The sequence below is a fragment of the Eleutherodactylus coqui genome, chromosome 3, assembly GCF_035609145.1.
Source record: "Eleutherodactylus coqui strain aEleCoq1 chromosome 3, aEleCoq1.hap1, whole genome shotgun sequence".
Lineage (NCBI taxonomy): Eukaryota > Metazoa > Chordata > Amphibia > Anura > Eleutherodactylidae > Eleutherodactylus > Eleutherodactylus coqui.
The window spans coordinates 274,548,838-274,569,722 of NC_089839.1; the positions used below are offsets into that span (position 1 = coordinate 274,548,838).

The 20,885-nt window shown below is 43.0% G+C and overlaps 1 protein-coding gene across 1 annotated transcript in view; it reads right to left on the reverse strand.

Annotated features, from left to right (window-relative positions):
- LOC136620022 (regulator of G-protein signaling 8-like) overlaps window positions 1-20,885 on the reverse strand; it is a 39,336-nt gene that overhangs the window by 3,208 nt on the left and 15,243 nt on the right. The window contains exons 2-4 of the mRNA XM_066594751.1: window positions 16,422-16,529; window positions 10,363-10,427; window positions 2,330-2,496 (exon numbers count right to left, since the gene is read on the reverse strand). Of these exons, the coding sequence (XP_066450848.1) occupies window positions 2,330-2,496; window positions 10,363-10,427; window positions 16,422-16,529 (340 nt within the window). The remainder of the gene's footprint in view (window positions 1-2,329; window positions 2,497-10,362; window positions 10,428-16,421; window positions 16,530-20,885) is intronic.

The following is a 20,885-nucleotide window of genomic DNA, read 5'->3' on the forward strand; positions in this document are numbered from 1 at the left end:
TCATATTCGGATTGTATCAGCTCAGCTTCACAATTACAATTACTCTGCAAAGATTGTAAAAAGTTATTGCCAGGGGCTAAATATAAGGACTAGAACTTTGCTATAGCTGAATGAAAATGAATGACTTATGATTCATGTAAGTTAATTTAAATGACCTACTCAACATCTGAATCACCAGCGTATAGCTGAAATATGCTTTAGGGAATATAATGACCTTATGACAAGAAAACGTTGCTCAGTGGTTATTTTTAAAATCTCTAGCCATTTTACTGAATTATTCCAATGCGTCGTGTTGCTATATTATGCCTTCATTTCCATTGTTCTAGAAGAAGGTAGAAGAAGACAAGAGTAGTACAGTGGGCTTGATCACTGAACTGTTGAAATTGCAGGGTTTTATGAACAAAAAAGTTAAAGGGGTTTTCCAGGACTTTCACTATTGATGACCTCAGTGGGGCTGCTTCTGGAAAAATACAGCTTCTCACATGCTTCTAGGTATTAGTGTATCTTGACGCCACCGGAAGCTAGGGGTTTGACAGGAGTAACGCCCTTCTCATACCCCTAGCTCCCGATTGGCTCACAGCAGAAAGGTCCTAGCAGCACAGTGGGGTTGATTGTCCCAGCGCTGCAGCCTTAGCCTGAGCCTTACTATAGTTCTTAGGCTTACATTACCTGCAAATGCTGCCATGTTACTGCTGTAAGATGGCAGCATTTACATCTCATTATGTAAGCCTAAGCAGTATATTAACCTTTTGGCTAAGGCTGCAGCTGGGACAATCTATGCAGATGCTGCAGCCTCTGTGCTCTGTCCTGGGCGACATTTGTCCCATGTGGGCTACGCGCCCGGCCGCTCACCTCTCTGCTTTCACTGTGGCCTTCCTGGCGGCCGGCGGCAGTGTTCTCCGTTCCGCCGGCCGCGTTACAGCTGTGTCACGCTGGGCACTCAGCTCTCACTTTTCTGCTGTGCCTCCCTCGCATCCGGCGGCAGTGATCTCCTTCCTGCTGGCCGCTCACTTTGGCGACGGGGCCCAGTTTTTCTGCTGTCAGGGGGGGGGGGGGTTGGCCTTCTGCCCCTCTCCCGCCACCCGGTAAGTCCCTTGCTCTGGGGGGTTTATGGCTGCAGTGCTTGTGACACCTGTATGCTTTTTTTAACTGTTCTTAACTGAGCTTGCAGGACTTGCAGGACTTGCCGGACAACAGCCTCTCCAGCCAATCAGGGACAGGGGGCGTCACCTCCCAGTCAATCTTGGCTCCACCAGGAATACCTGGTGGCGTCAAGATACACTAATACCATGATTAGGATAGGTCATCAGTAGATGATCGGTGGTGGTCCACCAATTAGGATCTCTGCTGATCAGCTTTTTTTTAAGCCTGCTGTCATTGTGGATAGCACTGGAAGCAGACAGCGCGGTCAACATTGCAGCAGTCCAGTTTGGTATTACAGGGAGTACCAAACCAGGTTGCCACAATACAGACAGTGCTATCTGCTTCCAGTGCTGTCCGCATAGACAGAGGAACATGCAAGCAGCTGATCAGCAGGAATCGGGAGTGGTAGACCCCCACTGATCAACTATTGATATGATAACCTATCCTGGGCAATGTAAATTGAACTGAAACAGTGGAACTAGAGGTGTAATTAAAAGCTCTTGGGACCTGATGCACAATCTGTAACAGAGTACCTACCTACCATGTGCTATTTATTATACTAGTGTCTTCTTATGTGATAGAGGGGCCTTTGGGCCCCCTAAGGCTCCAGGGCCTGGTAGTGACTGCTACCCCTGCATCCCCTATAGGTACGCCCCTGAGTGGAACCCTGTTTCGGATCAAACTTTGCTAAAAGTTCAGTTTCAGTACAAACCAGAACCGAGCTTTTAGCAAAATCCAATTTGATGCAGGGTTCTACTGGTTCGGTTTGCTCAACACTAGTCCTGAACACTGATGTATAACACTGTCCAAAAGCCACAAAAGCCTTGCATGACATTCTCTGGCTGTTATAAAGGGCTTTTATGGCTGTTAGACAGTGTTAAACACCAGTTTTAGGTGCTTGGGTGAATTTCCGGTTGCGTTCAAACTAATTCAAACTAAACTGAACTTTATGCAAAAATTTGGCAAATCAGTTGAACCAAACTTTTCAAAAGTTCGCTTATCACCAATCCTGAGGATAGGTCATCAAGAGTAAAAGTCCCAGACACCCCTTTAATAAACCTTTGTAATACTCATAATCACCACTGTATATTTGATATTTCTACTTCATACCAATGAAAAACTATAGAACCATGTGCCTTACTAAAGCACCTTGAAGAATTAAAGCATGCAGGGTATCTCAGCTTACCTCTCTAGGGGCTTGAACATCAATGAATTCCTGGAAAATACGACGAGCTTTCGCGGGCAATTTGTTCACTGACCGGGTCTTTCTGTAGTCCTCACAGGCTATCCAGAATTCAAGGTTCTCCTCACTGAATTCAGTCTGTAGGAAGGCACGAAATGCAGAACGGCCATCTATAGAATAAAGCCTATGATTAATGACATGCCCTTGTTTTAAAATATTTATCAAACTTTCGTTAAAATGTCCTTAAGTAGCTTTTCACCCATTGCATGCCCTACTGCTTTGATAGTGCCCGCTGGTTCTACAGCCATCACATTACATATATAATTCACGTGACTCTTGCAGCCAATTGTTGGCCTTGATGGTCACGTATCGTACATGCAAAGTTCATCGCTGGGACCAGGGATTGACTGCAGTGGTGACATAAATTAGATATGTGATTTCATCGCTGTAGACTAGTGGAAGTCATCAAAGTAATGGTTGGCAGCCACATTGAACTCAAAAAGAGAAAAGATAAATTTTGAGGATAGGGCTACATGATCACTTTTGTTGTGACACGCGTCACGCAACACAGTATCACCGTATAACAGAGGTGAATGCAGTTATGTTGTAACTTGCAAGTTGCCAGGTCCCAACAATTACAAGAAATCCAAACCTGATGGATTCTTGCAATCAACAGGTTGTGGCAACTTGCGATTTGCAATGCTACCTGTAGTGGTGCAGTATCAGAATGACCTGTAGAGTGTGCTAGTCAGGCAGTCTGATACCTGGAAAGTTAAAGTAAGGGTAACACCTGATGGGTGTAGCAGGAAATGGTTGCATTTAAGCCAGTTCCTGCCAGAAGCAAGGGGGGGAAGTTACAGCTTGGCAGTGCAGGACAGGCTGCAAGTGGAGGTCCAGTGTGGACCAGTTGGGTCTGTCACCCGGTCTCAAGGAGGAAGAGACGCCCTCCAGGCGCCCCAGGAGGGATTAGTGACAGAACCCTGTGGGTTGCGAACCCTATTTGCTTTAGTGGACTGTATATAATTTCCTTGTGTTCTATGAAATAAAGGCTGGCAGGAGCCAGATTTGAAGGAAAACTTCTGTTTCTGGAGCATAATTCGGGTGAGGTGGCCTTTCCGGTATTCCAAAGTGGGGTAATCCTATGGCAAGCAGACCCCAACTTGCCACAAACTACATTCACTTACATTAGGATGTGATATAGCAGGGCAATCTCTGGCTGTGCAGTGAGTGTCACAGCCAAAGTCACCATGTAGCCCTAGCCTAACTATGGAGAAAAGTGAAATGATAAATAGTTCAATCTAAAATGTGACACTAGTATTGTATCATCCAAGTTGGCACTGTTTGATAGTAAGGATATGTCTGCCATGATGACAATTGCCAGAACATATGGTCATACAGGTGTAGTAAAGTTTAAGTTGAACACGATAACTTTCTGTTAAGCCTTTCTATTAAGCAATTGAAAAGCAGTTGTCTCATGCCAACACACTGCCCATTGAAAAGCGATTGCAATGACAAATAAACAGTGACCCACTTTGCTACACCTGTAACTTAGGATTTCAATAACAAACCACACATCAAAGGATCGCAGCCACGTGTGGCTGACCAGGCCATTGGTTGAGGATTACTGTCCTACATTATTTGGCATCACTATTAAAGCGGTTTTCCAGGCATAAATTCTCATTCAGCTCTGGGCTCTTAGTAGCCTTAATCTGCCCTGGAGGCACTCTTATTCTTTCATCATGTAGTCTAAAGGCCCATTTAGACTTGACTATTCTCGCTAAAAATTCGCTCAAAGCCATCTTTTGAGCGAAAACCCTTGCATCTAAATGCACGGACTTTGTGCAGTTTTCGTGCACGAGTTGTTCATTGTTCAATTCTATTTTTTTTTAATTGAGCAATGAACTCTCATCAGTGGTGCAGGCTGTTTTTTTTTTTTACAGTCGGCAGCACTGATAACATTCTTACAGCCCATGTCCCGCTGGTAGTTCACAGCAGGATGCGAGCTGTAAGTCTGGAGAACAATACAGCTGTTTGCTTATGCAAAACAGCTGTATTGTTCACCAAGTGATAGCAGCAGTGTCCTGCTCTGCCTGCATAGCTTTTAAGTAGCTACTTAGCTACTATAGACTGTGCAAAGATGATCGCTCAAAACTGTCACTCAAACTGTCCTTTGAGCGACTTTCGAGTGATCATCTGTCAGTGTAAATGGGGTATAAGTCACAAAACTTTTGGAAAATTCTCACATAGAGAATGTGAAAGTTGCAAAAATTTTGTTTTGTGGCTCAGGTTTTGACTTTCATGGTTTATTTTTGGAAGAAGGAGAATACAGTCTAATCCAATCATAGGAATTAGGGAGGGATTATGGAATACAATAACTTACTCACCCCAATATTCAAGCAAATTGTTTTGTAGGGGGTCCTTAAAATGGTTATTTCCTATGTCCCGAGCGAGTACCTGAGGGGGTGTGTTTGGTGTACAAATGTTTCTGTCTGTGCATGAATATATATTTATATTATATGGGTGTAGTCGCCCATGGTTAGCTATGGGTTCAGAAAAAATCTCACTCTCATGTACATGCGCATTTCATGCTTTAAAATATGTGATTTTTCAAGCAAGTGAAAAACACGAATGAAAATCGCATGTTCAGCGATGTGATGAGATTTTCTCAGTCCGATATTGCACTTGCCTGCATAAATACGGCCTTAGGCGTATATGAAGTTGAGAGATCCAGGTTTGGTCTACACTCTCATCATGCTTAGGCTAGTTTCACCCGAACATTTTATTGCGGCGGTTTTGCCGCAATAAAACGCCGACAGAAAATTGCGACCATCTGAAATATTGGATTCCAATGTCTTTTTTCAGATGGGTGATGTTCTGATGCATAAAATCACCTGGCTGGAAAAGATAGCGCATATGGCACATTGGTCTTGTCCTATCTTTTGCGAGATACTCTGGCCGTTCCCATAGACTCCTTTGGGGGCCTATGAGAGCCATCAGAAAAGGGAAGGGGGAGGGAGTTGCTAAAGGGAAGGCTCGCGTTGCTAAAGTCCCTCCCCTTGCCGGCAGCTCCCATAGGCTGGGGAGGGAATGGAAGGAGTTTAGCACTATTAGCTCTGCTAAGCTCCCGCCCCTGTCCCTAGCCGGCAGACGGCAAGGGACACAGAGGGGGAGGGAGTTTGTCAGAGCTGAACTCTCTTCCCATGGCCAACGGTATTCCGGGCTGCAGTATATATATGCCGCATCCGGATGTCTGAATGGGTGAGAAAATGGGGGATGACTTGGTCGTGGCTGCCTTTTGTTGATGTGATTTTTGGCCGCGATTCGGGCAGCTGAAAATTGCAGCGCTCGTATGAAAGAGCCCTTAGGCTGTATTAACACGGGCGGGCACGATAGATCAATCCAAGAAACTTGGACCGATATTGTGCTGGGACTTTTGCGTATGAAACTCCCATGTACAATTTTTTTCGTTCTCTCTGAAAAATTGAACATGTTGCATTTTTTCCGTCGTGCATCTTCCCTGCAAGAAGAAATTCGAACGTTAATAAGACGCATTGAAAATAATGGCTTCTATTTCCGTGCGAGTTTTGTGCATCTCGCAACTTGGACAGGAAAATCGCCCATGTAAGTACACTCTGAGGTCGTATATACATGACCAATATTCTCGCGTGAGTTTTGTGCTTTGTGAGACACACAAAACTCGCATGAAAATAGACCCCATTGTTTGCAAGACGGAAAAATGCATCCTGTCCTATTTTAATGTGAATAGTACATCACACAGAACACGGATGCGGTGACCATGTTCTATGTGATGCGAGTCGTGCCCAAGAATATCAGGCTTGACCCGCTATTAGCCATGTAATACGGCCTGACTCTGACCATTCATATCCAGATAAATGGGAGTGTGCCGGACCCTGATTGTCTGAACTAGCGTCCCTGGATATGTCAATATGCACTTGACTCTGAATGTCTGGATGAGTTGTAGTACATTGTTTTTGCACATTATATGCCATTGTCACATGAGAAGCGGGTCGCATTATTATTTTCCCATCATTTAGTACTGCTATCAGCACAACATTTTTTACTATTACTATTACGACGCTGCATGCTACATGTGCCATGTTACCGGATAACACGGCTGTCATATTTTGTAGCTTGATTGTCTTTTTAAAATGCCAATATTCTTTTATTCAAGTGTAAAATGCAAGATGTGAATGCTGGAGCATTCAAGCATTAAGGAAAGCCATTAGCTCACATTTAACCTTTGTTCCATGGATTAAAAGCAAGATGGATAAAGCAGTTTAGACTGGGAGAGTTTAGTGATGTCCTGTCAATGAAGAACTAATGGTGGAAAATTAACTCCCAACCGTAACCCTTAGCACCCATTAATTCAGCATTAGTGTGGCTCCTTTAAGACTGGCTGTAATTGTTAGACTTGGTTTTCTTCAATGTTGCATCTTACATACAAACTTCGTGGTCACACAGAGACATTGTATAATCTTTTCTCAAGGGCAAAAGCACCTGGCCTAAAATAAGGGTATCGTAGCCTTATCAATCAGGTATGCGATGCATCAGAGAAGAAGACAGTGAGAAACACTCAAGTGATGTTTCCAAGCTCTTCTACAAACCAGTGATAACAATTGTCCAACTATCATAAGTAACATAAGTGTATTTTTCTCCAGCATTTTGTTGCAAATCACAAACAAGGTCTTTTATGACGTTTGAATACATTAGTCCATTTTATACTCCCTGGTTCTAGCTGTCCTGTTCTGCTTTTGACCACTTTCATGAGTCTTTTAAGAGAACTATATTAACACTGGGGGATAATGTCAAGTGAATTTTATTAACCCTGCGGAATAATGTGCACAAACAATTACTAGGTTACTCCTATACTGCTAACCATGCTGTCCTATAGACCTCTGGCAATTGGTCATGGTTATCACTTCTGTAGTGACAATCACTATATGTAATAGTTCCACAAACCAATAAAATTTAAGGCCTTTCCACAAAGATAATCTCTCAAAGGACTGAAAGATTGAAATATTTATTTGCATAAAATGTTAATGGTCATTAATGGCCATTAAAACGTTATCATCTTCATTTGCATGTAAAAGGGCCTCTAGGAGTTGTTTGCAGAACCTAGTGTGTTTTAAACACACTCCAGCTGTGTAAACACCAACACATTCCATTGTCCTCCTCATGGCTAGCATAAACATGCCACAAGGAGAACATGGAGCAGTCAATTGAAAGATAAGTGAAATACATTCAAATGGAATGTATTTGCTCAGTCTTTCAGTCGCTGAACGATACATTTTAGGTGAACTAAAATCCATCGTTTAAAGGAAAAGTGCACGATGCCCGCGTTTACATGTAACGATTATTGCTCACGTACGTCCGTTTTGGACGAATTATGAGCGATAATCGTTGCATGGAAAAGGGCCTTTAGTCCACCCCTTGGCAACTATACAATAAATCAACATGTGCTAAACATGAATAACAAGCACATGGCTAAGTGCACTGCAAGATGCAACAAGACCATTACCCCTAGTTGAATGAAGAGAGGTACAGTTTCTCCTTGTAGACACTGCCTAGTAGCATGAGGTGACTTAAAAGGCTATGCAATGCTCCTCTGGGAAATCTGGTATGTAAATGGGAGAAGTTACAATACCTTAGCAGCACAACCTATTAGAAGGTAGCTTTCTTGCAAGTCAATGTTCAACCTTCTAACAGGCCTTGTAAGACATTGGATTTCAAATACAACTACAGTATTAACCTAAGGACATTGCATAATTGTGTGTATGGAGCTTACATAGAGCTTTGTAATCCCAATGAGTCTTCTTCAAAAGGAAAAGATAACCATGCACAGACAGACTGTTTCAGGATTTTTACCCCTCATCCGTATCCAGAAGGTTTCTGGCTGGTTGGGTGAGAGGCCTATGACTTGGGTCATACCTTCAAATAGATGGCACTGCAAAGGCATTGTACCATCTCCCATTTGCATACCTACCATGTTTCCCTGAAAATAAGACACTGTCTTATATTAAAAGAGGCACAGTGTCTTATTTTCGGCAGGGGGGCTTACACTCACTTGGTCCGCGGTGTTCCCGATGCCTCCCGATGGTCTTCGGCAGCGCTGCAGCAAACTGCGTCCTCCCCATCTGACATCTGAGCTTCTTCCTGGTGATGGGGCTTTAAATACCCCGCCTCCAGCAAATTGAGCACTGTGATTGGCTAATCAAGCCCCAGCCAATCACAGCCAGTGCTCGATGAGCCAATCACAGCCACTCAGTGAATGACATCACTGAGTCAATCACAGCGCTCGCTTTGCTGGAGGCGGGGTATTCAAAGCCCCGTCACCAGGAAGAAGCTAAGCTGTCAGGTGGGGAGGACGCAGTTTGCCGCAGCGTCACCCGAGACAATCAGGAGGATGCCGGGATGCCGCGGAGCAGGTGAGTATAGATTTTTTTTTATGCAGGTTAGCTAAGTCTTATTTTCTGAGGAGGTCTTATATTTCAAGCATCCCCCGAAAACCAGGGTAGGTCTTATTATCAGGGTAGGTCCTATTTGGGGGGAAACATGGTAGTTAAAATAAAACATTGCACTAGTTATTACTGTAACAATTAGTCTTTTTTGCTACAGTATTTGATAAACTGTCATTTTGTTTCTGACAGATGTAGATTGACTGAATTTGTTTTTTCTTTAGAACTGCATTTTGTGTCCATTATGATTAGGGTTCACTCTCATCGATATATCGCAGCTCCTTGCAGGCTCTTAGCTGTTAGACACCAGTATGGACCCAATACTGTAGAATCCTACAGGGCCTTACTGTACCACTATATATCTATATAGCAGGACGCAGAGTGCCTATAGCTCAATCATAGAGAAACCAAGGTATTATGAAAGTCAACGTATACAGGCTCAATACACACGACTACACAATGTCCATGCAGCCTTAGGGTAATGCAGTAGATTTATTTAAAATCTTATGTAAATTAAGAATTAGAAGACTATATCCTCATGGATACATGGGAAAAGTTCCAGATTAGAGATGAGCGAGCATACTTGCTAAGGGCAATTACTCGATCGAGCATCGCTCTTAGCGAGTACCTGCCCGCTCGAGAGAAAAGGTTCGGCTGCCGGCGGGGGAGACAGGTGAGTTGCGGCAGTGAGCAGGGGGGAGCGAGGAGGAGAGAGAGAGAGAGAAATCTCCCCTCCGTTCCTCCCCGCTCCCCCCCGCAGCTCCCTGCTTGCTGCCGGCAGCCGAACCTTTTCTCTCGAGACAGTTGTCAAAAGTGTATCCTTTTGGTCTTCGTCTACGTTGGCATACCATTGTTCAACTGTATAGGAAAAGATAGCAGACTGTCCTATAAAGAGGACCAGCGCAAAAAAAAAAAGGATACAGTGCAGTATATGTTTTTACAATGGCTCCCTATGGATGACGAATGCCACATCCATCACAAGCCTCCGTCAGACGTGTACGTCCAGAACATACATGTCCAACATACATGTCCATTAGATGCCCGCTCTAGCTCAGCCTTTCTTCTCCCAACTCCGATGCCAGAAGCTCCTGTGTCTTTCACATGCCATTTATCACTCGCATGAACGCTGCAGCCTATTATGGCTGTGTTGAAGCGATGTGACATTTAACACATGAGTACTACATGGTTTATTATATTATTCCATTCCCTGCCTTTAGCTATTTTTCGAAAAGTCATGGAAAACTACTTTAAGACGCTTCTTCACTGTTTATTGCCCTATGACTAGTGTCCTTCCCCATTATTAAAACACAAGGGAAAACTCTAAAATGACTTTAATTAATATATTCAGTCTATCTCTGCCACAATAAGAACATCATTAGAGTTCATTTCACCGAGAGTTATAATTGTGTCACTGTTTCATTACGGTACACAGCAAGACCATTATTATAGCTTTGTTATAGTTGTATGCATTCCAGCTTCATTAAGACACAGGAAATAACAACCAATCCAGGATCCTTACAGATATATAGGACGCAGCTCTCCTGCCATTGCCATACTTACATTTATGAGACAAGAGTAGATCGAAGGACCGAGCCCACCTTCTAGCTTCTTCTGCAGTCAGTCGTCTGTGGGAGCGAAAGAGATACTTAATCCTTGACTGGTTGGTTCTAGAATACAGGAGAGAACTGTCTACAATAAGAAGACATTCAATTAAATAATTAGTAGAGAGGAAATAGGAGAAGTTTTTGAACCCCTTGGAATTATCTGCACTTGATGTTCAAATATGATGTGAACGTGTCAACATAAATACAGTCTTATATAATAAAAACACAATGGAGTATATGTATCCATATTCGCACACCAGATTTCTGGCGTACAAAAGCCTTAAAGGGGTTATCCAGGCAGTGACCTCAGGGATACACCAGGGTCGGAGCCGAAACACTTCTCCGACCCTTGTGTAGTGGCCAGTGCTTGTAATTGCAGGTGCAGCTCTTGGTAAAATCAATGGCACCCAGCCTGTATATACAAGCACAGATCCAATTGATTTAAGGGAGAGCTGAGCGTACAAATTAGGAGCACCGTCCACTAGACAGGAGTTGGCGTAGTGCTTCTGCTCCGATCCCAGTTTATCCTGGAGGGTGCTGCCTGAATAACCTTTTTAATTTTAGAGAAGTCACTGGGGCAGAGGGAACTCAGTATTAGAGAATATGCCCTTCACAGATAAGAACCCTTAAAACGTAACCCTTATTAGTTTAAACATATAAACTGAGGGATATACATCAACAGACTAGACAAACAAAAAACATTTAACCCTTTCCAATCCAATTTGTATCCTGGCTTTCCTAGGGGGCTTTCTCTTTTTCTACCATTATTCAATGGCGCTATCTTCTGGCTAAAGCCAGTACTGCATGAGGTGACACGTTGGATAGGCTCTGACAGCAGAGAGGCTGGCAATATACAGTAAGAGAACCCCGACGGATGTCTTCCAACATCGGAACTGTACAGCCTTAAATCGTAATGTCTTCACACGTCAGACAGTGGATTGGAGAGGGTTAATGTCCCTAGGGGTAGTAGCGAGGTACACATTGGTAGTCTAAGCCACCAGCCCACGAGTAGGAGGACAGGAGGTAAGTATATTGGACAAGATTATGGATGTCTTCAAGATGTCTCTGTTTGGAATGCTCAGTGCACCCAATTATCAATGTCCTTAAGGGCAGTAGAAAGTAAGAAGTTATGTAGAGGAGCATCCACAAAACTAATAAAGGTTAGGTTTTAAGAGTTTTTAATTTTAGAGCCTGTACCAAAATTATGACTTTATTTCAAAAAGTCGTTGGGCTTGGCATTAGGTGGAAAGGCCATGCAGGGCATGCCACTTCTACAAGCATTTACAACAGAGCTTCATGTGGCACAGAGTGTAAGCTCTCACCTACAGTCTGAAGGTTGCAAGTTCAATCCCTGCATGATTCAGGTACCCAGCTCTCAAGGTTGACTCAGCCTTCCATCCTTCTGAGGTTTGTAAAATGAGAACCCAGCTTGGTGGGGTCAAATAAATAATAATTACCTGAAAGGCTGTGGAATAATTTGACGCTGTACAAATGCCAAGATTTAATTTAAATTTTTTTTTAACAGAAGCTACAAAATTATGGCTGAAACCCATAGCTGGCTTAGGTTTCATTCTAGCGCATGGAGGTCCCGAAAAATGTATTAATAGAGTTGCGACTCTTCATACATGTTGCACTGACACCAGCGCATTATTTACTCTGGACCGGCACCAGTCTAAGTAAATACGCTCCCCTGTAACACTACCTTAGGTCACATTCACATCTGCTTTCAGCTTCCAGTATAGTTTGTGTTGTTTGCTTCATTATAAAAGCCAAACAATGAAAATACCAGAAGTGTTAGATACAAACAGCATTCATTATAATGGGGTCTGTTCAGCTTCCAACATCCCAGCCAGCATTTTCCCAGCATGCTGCAATATTTCCATTTATGCTGGATTTGCGCTGGAGGCTCTGAATGATGTGAGTGTGGCCTTTCTTTAAGTTTGCTGAGAACTACCACTAACATGGACAGAGGTTATAGAGGAACTCATCAATGGTAGATTAAACCAGGGGCAGACTGAAAGCAAATTGGGTCCTTTCCTAGCTAACTTTCATAACTCGCATTTTTTGCAGTCCATGCATATAAACCTTAAAGGGAAAGTGTCATCAGAAAACGACCTCATGTTTAAACCAGGTTTTATGTTAAACATCGTTTTTAAAAGCTTTTTGGTGATGTTTTCTTAATGTTCCATGTCACTATCTATATTGATTGGTAAATCTTGAAATTTTGCAGTTTTCACACTGACCACTTAGGGCTTGCTCACACCAGCATCAGAGGTTCCATTCGGAGCCTCCATCACTGATTTCTGTGAAGCTACCGGATAAAATAAAGCTGCATGCAGCGCTATTTCATCCAGTAGAATGCCAGATGGACGAACAGACCCCCTATAGTCAATGGGGTCCTTTCGGTGGTGCTTGGTTCCATCCTACAATGGAAACATTTGGCCAATGATGTCCTTGTTTCCATAATGAAGCAGTAGAAAGGAAGCAAATACCAATGGGAATAAAGCCTACGTATAATAACAGTGTGACCTTTCCTGTTCTGTAGAGAAAACGTTTCAGCAGTCATCTCATTATCATCACAGGCAGGATTGCAATCTTAGGTGACAACTAAATGTAGACAACACAGGATCCACCATTTTTGTACGGTACATTCCCATTCACAGTAGTTGATGGTCTCAGTTTATCTACTCCTCCTCCTGGCAACAGCAAGCTCTGCACAGAGCAGGACCAGAACCCTCTTCCATAGAAGTCAATGATCATCTCCAAACTACTAGTTCCTCCGTCCATGCGGCTTCCGCAAAGTATCTCTCTATACTCCCATTAACAGAACATCTCAGGTAAGATTGCATCTCAGGTGACCTAGCCATGCACCCTTTGGCCCTAATGCCTGAATCAGTCAGCTGAAGACAATCCCTCTATCCGAATAAAATAGTTGGGATTCAAACTATTTTCCATCATGGGAATATTTTTTCTTTCAGTGGTTAGTGCTCCTTTAAACATCTTCCAGCATGTCATTCAGGGTTGCACTGATGGTTACAATGAAGGCTTACATCTTAAGGCTCTAACACTGGGTACTTTGACTTCCTTCGACTTTCTCCTTAGTAGTACTTAGGAATATTCTTAGAGTTTTCCGTTTTTTTGGTGTGTATCCTATCTGTTATATAGCTTAACAGCGACAGTATTTGCAGTTTGTAGACATGTGTAATTTAATTAAATGCAATCACATTTTAATTATGACTGAACCAGTAGCTACAAAGCTGATTTACAGACGTAATCTGAGTGTTAGCTAAAAAAAAGTTTTAAGACCTTGATCTTCGCTGTACAATGCGCTTAGGTTGCTGCAAGGTTTGCCATGTTGACTTTTCGCTGTAGTATACCTCCAACCAGAGAATGTATTTCAGCCTAATTCCCCATTTAAAAATCTATCTAAAATACAATCCAATCCAAGTCTATTCACATTGCCACAATTTTTTTCTATTTAGTTGCATTTCATCCCCCTCAGGGTGAAGTCACACAAACGTATATCGGCTCGGTTTTTACGCCGAGCCGATATACGTTGTCCTCGTGTGCAGGGGGGGGGGGATGGAAGAGCCAGGAGCAGGAACTGAGCTCCCGCCCCCCTCTCTGCCTCTTCTCCGCCCCTCTGCACTATTTGCAATGGGAAAGGCGGGGCGAGGGCAGGGCTTAGTTCCGAGAATTAGCCCCGTCCCGCCCCGCCTCTTCCCATTGCAAATAGTGCAGAGGGGCGGAGAGGGGGACGGGAGCTCAGTTCCTTCTCCTGGCTCTTCCATCCTCCCCCCCCCCCCTGCACACGAGGACAACGTATATCGGCTCGGCATAAAAACCGTGCCGATATACGTTCGTGTGACTTCACCCTAAGGGCGCCCACCCACTGGCGTTTGCGATTTTCCGTTTTTCGCGGTGTTTTTTGCCGCGTTTTCGCGGCGTTTTCGCGGCTTTTCCATTAATTTCCATTGACTTTCATGGGTGCATTAGGAGAAAAATAAGGACACATATGCAACTGACAGTTCCTATGTTAAAAAACGCAACGCAACGCAATGCAAAACGCCAGTGGACAGGAGTACATTCAATTCTAATTGCTCTGCAGGAAAAACGCAAAACGCAAAGAAAAAAAAATCGCCAGTGGGTGGGCGCCCTAATACACACATCTCAGGCTAGCTTCACATGGGTGTATTTGCGTATTCAATACACACTAAATAGAAGCCATTGATTTCCCTGTGAATTTCGGTCGTACAAAAAAAATGCATCATGCTCTATTTTTTTGGCACATTTGACCAAAAGTCCCCATGAAAACCAATGGGTATGTTAAAATGCCTGCGCAGTATGCTGGGAGATTCGCTACACACTGCGTAATTTTGCAGGAAAAAGAACACATCTTCAACTCATTAGACTAATTATCCATTTCAATGCTTTTTTTGCACATGCAAAAGCACATGCCTTACACATGCAAAAAGTGCAATAAATTGCCCAGATGCGCGCACAGAAAAGCAACTTTGAACTCCTGCTTTCCCATGGAATCCGCAGCCTGTCCGCAGTTCAATTGCAGAGGACCGCGGATCGGACGGCTTCCATTGACCTTAACGGCAGCCGTCCGTGCGGGATCCGCATTGAAATAGAGCATGCTGCTCCAAAAGGTTTGCAACACAAATCTGCATGCTTTAATTCATTTGCGAACGCCCATGTTTCCCTATGGGCTGATTACCGGCAGGTTTTAGGTGATGCCAGTAATTTCATCTGGATGGTGAAACTACTTTGCCTGGCATGCATTACTCTGTACAGTGCTTAGATATCATGGTCTGCCCTCTTCTGACATCCTCCTTCCTAGGTCTCACGTCCTGCCCATCTCCGTCCAATCCGGCCCCTGTGAGTGTTTACACAAGGTTTTTCTAATCCGATTATGCAAGAAATGAAATCCCTTCTCCAAGGGTCATCTGGCCACTTCGACCGGAAACAAAAGAATGCTATTCTGTCTTAAGGGTATGCGCGTTCACTGCAGCTTTTACTGGGCATAAGCCAAAAGAACTCCAAAAACAATAGGCCACAGACACAACCCGTCCGCGGAGATGGGTCCAGGAATAAACCGGATTTCTCTTTACTAATAGACAACCAGCATATAATTAACGCGTTTCGGGGACAGAACCCCTTCCTCAAAATTGCTCAGTAGAACTGCGTGACTGCGCTCCACGAAGAGAAACGTCTGAGAACTGTGTTCATGGATCACATACAATGTCCTCTTCTGGTGGGTGTGAAGCAGCTCATGGACGTGTGTATGTGTGCTGCCCAATGCGAGTTGTGCCCCAGAACTGTCGCTGCAACTTGCATAAGGCCATGTCAATGGGCCTTAAAAGGGTGTGCGTGTTGCAGTGAGATGCCTACTAACAGACTAAAGCCTGTAATCCAAAGCCAATGCCCAGGACAGAGGCGTAACCTGAAGCTGCTGGGGCCCAGTGCAAAATCTGGAATTGGGCCCCCAACTATAAAGCTTCATTGATAGTATTGGTTTGCAATATGGGGAAGAGAGAGTTTATAGGCCTCCCTAGGGCTCCTGGGCCCATGTGCGACCGCACTCTCTGCACCCCCTATAGTTACACCCTTGCTCTGGGCAACTGTGGAAAGTCATTGTGTTGTTGCATGACAATACCCATCCACATACTGCTGTCCATACTGTTGAAACCCTACAAAAACTCAGGTTTTAGGTATTGGCTCATCCTTCATGTAGTCTCGACTTCATCCCTTCAGACTATCACCTGTTAGGTCCACTCAACGAGAAATTAAGGGGTCATCGAGTCACCTTGGAGCAAGAACTAAAGGAAGCTTAGCAAAAAATGTCTTTTTATGAGGGCATAAAGGAGCTTGTGCTACAAGTGCATTGAAAAGCAAGGGGACTTTGTTGAAAAAATGTCTTCCTAGCTGTATTGTGGATAATTATGGACTCCCCCCCATACATGTGGGTTATGTACAGTATGTCCTTGCATGTCATCAGAGAACACTTACTTTAGTGCCTGGCTGTGTTTGGCATCATTTTGTAAAGTTGAAAAATCACTTAGAGAGTCTGACTTCTGTGAAAGGCAGCTAAGATGCGTCCGGATTCCTCTGCTCCTGCTAAGAAAAGTAATGGACACAATGAGGAAATGTATTTACATGCACCTAGAACTGTACATAGTATGCCAATACAGACCAAAATGAAACAGAAGTTACACAACATCACTGGTTACAAATGTGAACACATTGGGGCAGATTTTCTAATTCTGTCTAAGGCATGGGCTACTCTGCGACTACAACGTAGCAGTCGTGGCAACATGCGCAACTCCACTAAGTTCAATAACTGCTACACAGTGATCTTTGGTCACGTGACCCCCGTTACAGCCAAAGTCGATTTGCAACCATAGCTTTATATTTGTTGCACAAATGGCTGTGACGTCTGATAATCCACTAGGTTGTCTTCCCACTATCCCAATAGCCACAAAAAGGATGAGGTTTCCCAAAGGAGCAGACATGGAGTATGGTAGCACCAAGGCAGAGTTTGCTTTAGGCAGAGAGGGTCGAGGATGCTCATAGTTTGAGAATTACATTATTATGTGGTCAGGTCATCTAGACGTAATAATGGTGACACACAGGCACAAGTTTAGTGAGATGCTTACTCATTCACATTCCACCAGTGCGCTTTATATGAGAAAATGGAAATATTAAGTGATTGCCAGGAGAGTTCCTTGTTGGAGAATTGCGATATTGTGCAGCTAGTCAGGAGCATGCATAGAGGTTAGAAGGCCTCATAGCAAAGATCTAAATGAAGTTCCCCTTAGGCTCTGGTGAACACCAATATCTGCTGCGCCTGCTTGGATGGAATGACTTTCTGTTTACTTGCCCCCACCTAATTTCTAGGATGTTTAGGTCAATTCCTCACATCCCTGTTTGTAGGAGCTCTATGGAGGGAATCTCTACAAAGGTTCTCAATAGGCATTAAAATAAGGGATCCTGACGGCTCGGTCTGGCACCACTCTCTGCAAGTTGTCTCTATGATACATACTGCATGCCCATGCAAATCTTAGTCCAATAATTGTATTATGCCGACCAGGTACTGATCAGAGGTTTTGCCGAACCCATCGCCAAGAAGACCTGCCACTTTTACAATAAGGAAGGTAAAATGATTTCTTCCTGCTCAAAGATTTGCAATGCAGTATGATATCTAAGCAACATTCTAGAAAGTATTAAACAAATGTTTTACATGCTCCTACATAGAGCTTCTTCAAGGCTGGAATGACATTAGGGGTTGCCCAAGAGTGGAAACTTCTTTTCAGAGGTTCCCCAGCAGCAAGAAGGTAAGGAATCATTGTATTGTGCCAATAAAACCAGCCATGTGTTCCCAGATTCCAGCACCAATTCCACACACACAGCAGGGTTTCCTGGACAGCCTGTAAAAATAAAATAGTCAAAAAATTGGTAGTTCAGTGCAACCCTTAAATGGATGTGCACATACTGAAGACATAGTTCAAATCGTGAAGTTGGTTATACCATCTAAAACTTCATGATTTCATAACTACGTCTTCAGTATATACCGTACACATCCATTTAACGGATGCGATGAACTACCATTTTTTTGACTATTCTATTCCATTCACCGCTGGTCAACCCAACAGGTTGTACGGTTACTAGTCTGGCTGCACCCATAGCCTGATGCACACAGCTCTTTGACTACTTCACCACCAGAATGTCTAAATTGGGACAAAGACCCTTCACCAATCTTCACTAGAGTAACTCCACTCCTTTTTTTCCACAACATTCTTTCTAGGCTGTACAAATAAAGCCCTTTTTCCTAGTATCTGGGAAAACAATAGATGCGTCCATGATTTATTTTAGGCTCTTGGAACTTGAGCTTATTTCGACTGTAATTACCATAATTTTACAGCTCATAGTAAATCCTGGTAATGAGGTCATATCAGACGCTGACCTATAAGCATGTTATCACTTAGAATCTTTATTATTCATTATGGTTTTCCAATGTGCCTGTAGAAGATGTCGGCTGTTCATAATTTTTGGATAAGTTCTTCAGAAAAGAGAAAAACTCAGGTTGGCAACCTTTGTGTGCAATAGTGAACTTCTCCAGGCAAGCTTTTCCAGAACTTTGAGCTTCAATTACAGTATCATTTTTAGCTTTAATAAAGCACTGACTTTACCTAAAGTCAAGGAAATGTGCTTAGCATATCTACAATATACCTTTTGCAGAGGTGTAACTATAATGAGCGCAGAAAATTCAGTCCCACTCGGGCCTTAGAGCCTTTGAGGATTCCTAAAGTCTCTCTTCCCCACATAAGGAAACCAGTGCCATAAATGAAGAAGTATAGATGGGGGGCCCTGTTGCAGAATTTGCACAAGGGCCCAGCAGGTTCAAGTTTCATCTCTGCGCCCTTTGTAAGGCAAACACAAGATAGAAGCTCTTTTGATGTTTCCACCGCCGTTCTGCCCCCTACCACCTCCTTGTTACGTAGCTGATAAAATATTGCTGTGAATACAATATAAACTATGAGTCTAGTTATTATGAAGAAACTGCTGAACTAAACACGCCATCCAAACTGCAGGCATGATGTTATAGAGCAGGAGGAGCTGAGCAGATTCATATATAGCTTTATAGGAAAAGATTCAGTAGAACTTGTATTTTATTCATTTATATCTCTGCACATTCTGAGCTGAACAGTCCAATGGGCGGAGCTATCAGTGATTGACAGCTGTGTATGACTGAACCTACACAGATAGCTGTGAATCACTGATAGCTCCGCCCATTGGACTGTTCAGCTCAGAATCTGCAGAGATATAAATGAATAAAATAATAATTATACAGAATCTTTCCCCATAAAACTATATATCAATCTGCTCAGCTCCTCCTGCTCTATAACATCATGCCTGCAGTTTGGACAGCCGACAGATTTGCTTTAAGTTCTTCATTAAACAAACAAACGAAACAATGTATGATAAGAACACAGATGAGGTGGGAAAGAATAGGAAAAAGTAATAAAACAAAGTAACTGCATACTGTATATATCTGAACATTCAAACAAACTTGAATCAATACATGCTGGAACCCAATATAACACATTCCAGATGACTAGCGATGACAACATAGGAAAAGTGCTTCTCACAGTGGAATGTAGTGTGAATAAGTGGTGAGCAAATAGAAAAATGGAGAAGGAAAGGAGGGGAAGCCTTCAAAATCCAAAGAACCAACATGGGAAAAAGAATATTGCATTATAAGGTGGGAAAGAAATCTTTATAAAATTCATTATGCTGAAATATACCTTAACAAATGGGCCAAAGCATCAGTAATAGGATCTGTCATATGATCTCTTTAGAACATTATGACATGGTGAAAAGTTGTGGAAACCAAAGTTTTCAGTTATTTTAGTGTGTTTAGTGTGTAATTGCTGTTTGGAGTTTTCTAGTCTGGTTAATACAGCTCAGAAAACAATAAAATAAGATATAGAGGGTTTGTCTGTCTGTGGTTGGGTACTAGATCGGAAATCTCAGTGTCATGATCGAAGGGGTAAGATATGTTCACTATTGCCCACAACAATTGAGGGGCCATTGCAGAATCCTACATGGCACAGCATCTTGGTACATGAATTGCAATTTATGTTAACTGTGTTTGCACTGGGTGCTGGCCACCAGCTTGTGTGTGTGTGTGGGGGGGGGGGGGGGGTCAAGTGGATGTAGGCTGGGGCCGATAGCCCCTTTCAGGTCCATTCTGCCAGTTTATTCTCTTTTTCCATGCAACAACATCTCCTCTTGGTTTCTGTCTCCTCCCCTTTGAAGTTGCAAGGTGCCGCTGTCAGCCCATTGGTTCCCCCACAACAAAATTGCTTAGCTCTGCTGTACTTATTAGTTCTGACTGTATTGATGTTATGAGCTTGGCTTTGGTATTATATCTATGTACTGAGAGTAGTCCATGCTGTATTTATGATCTGAGTTTGGTTATGGTGCTGTATTCAAGCTCTGAGCTTGGTTCTGATGCTGTACTTATCAGCTTGGTTCTGGTACAGTATTTATTCATTAAGCTGTTCTTGTGCGGGTAGTCTACTATCTTGCTGCTTTCTGCACCCAATAAGGGAAAAGTGGGCCAATAAATATATTAAAAAATGTAGTAAACCCTCAACTACCAGTTCATAGCCTACAAATAATGTAGCATACATACCCATAATAATAAAATAACAGAGTTAAAACAATTTCAGCTTTATTGGATATAATTCAAAAGGATAGCTATACACATCAGAAACACATACAAAAAAAGCATGCAAAGAGTTAAACACAATCCGTGGACCAGACAGAGGTATACATAATACGTTCAAAAATACATTTCGAACCTAATCACATTCCATAAAGTATGTGAACCCCTGTACTTATTTGGTGGGTATCAGTGGGGCTGTTTAGGCCATGGAATGTGATTAGGAACAAAATGCATTTTTGGCA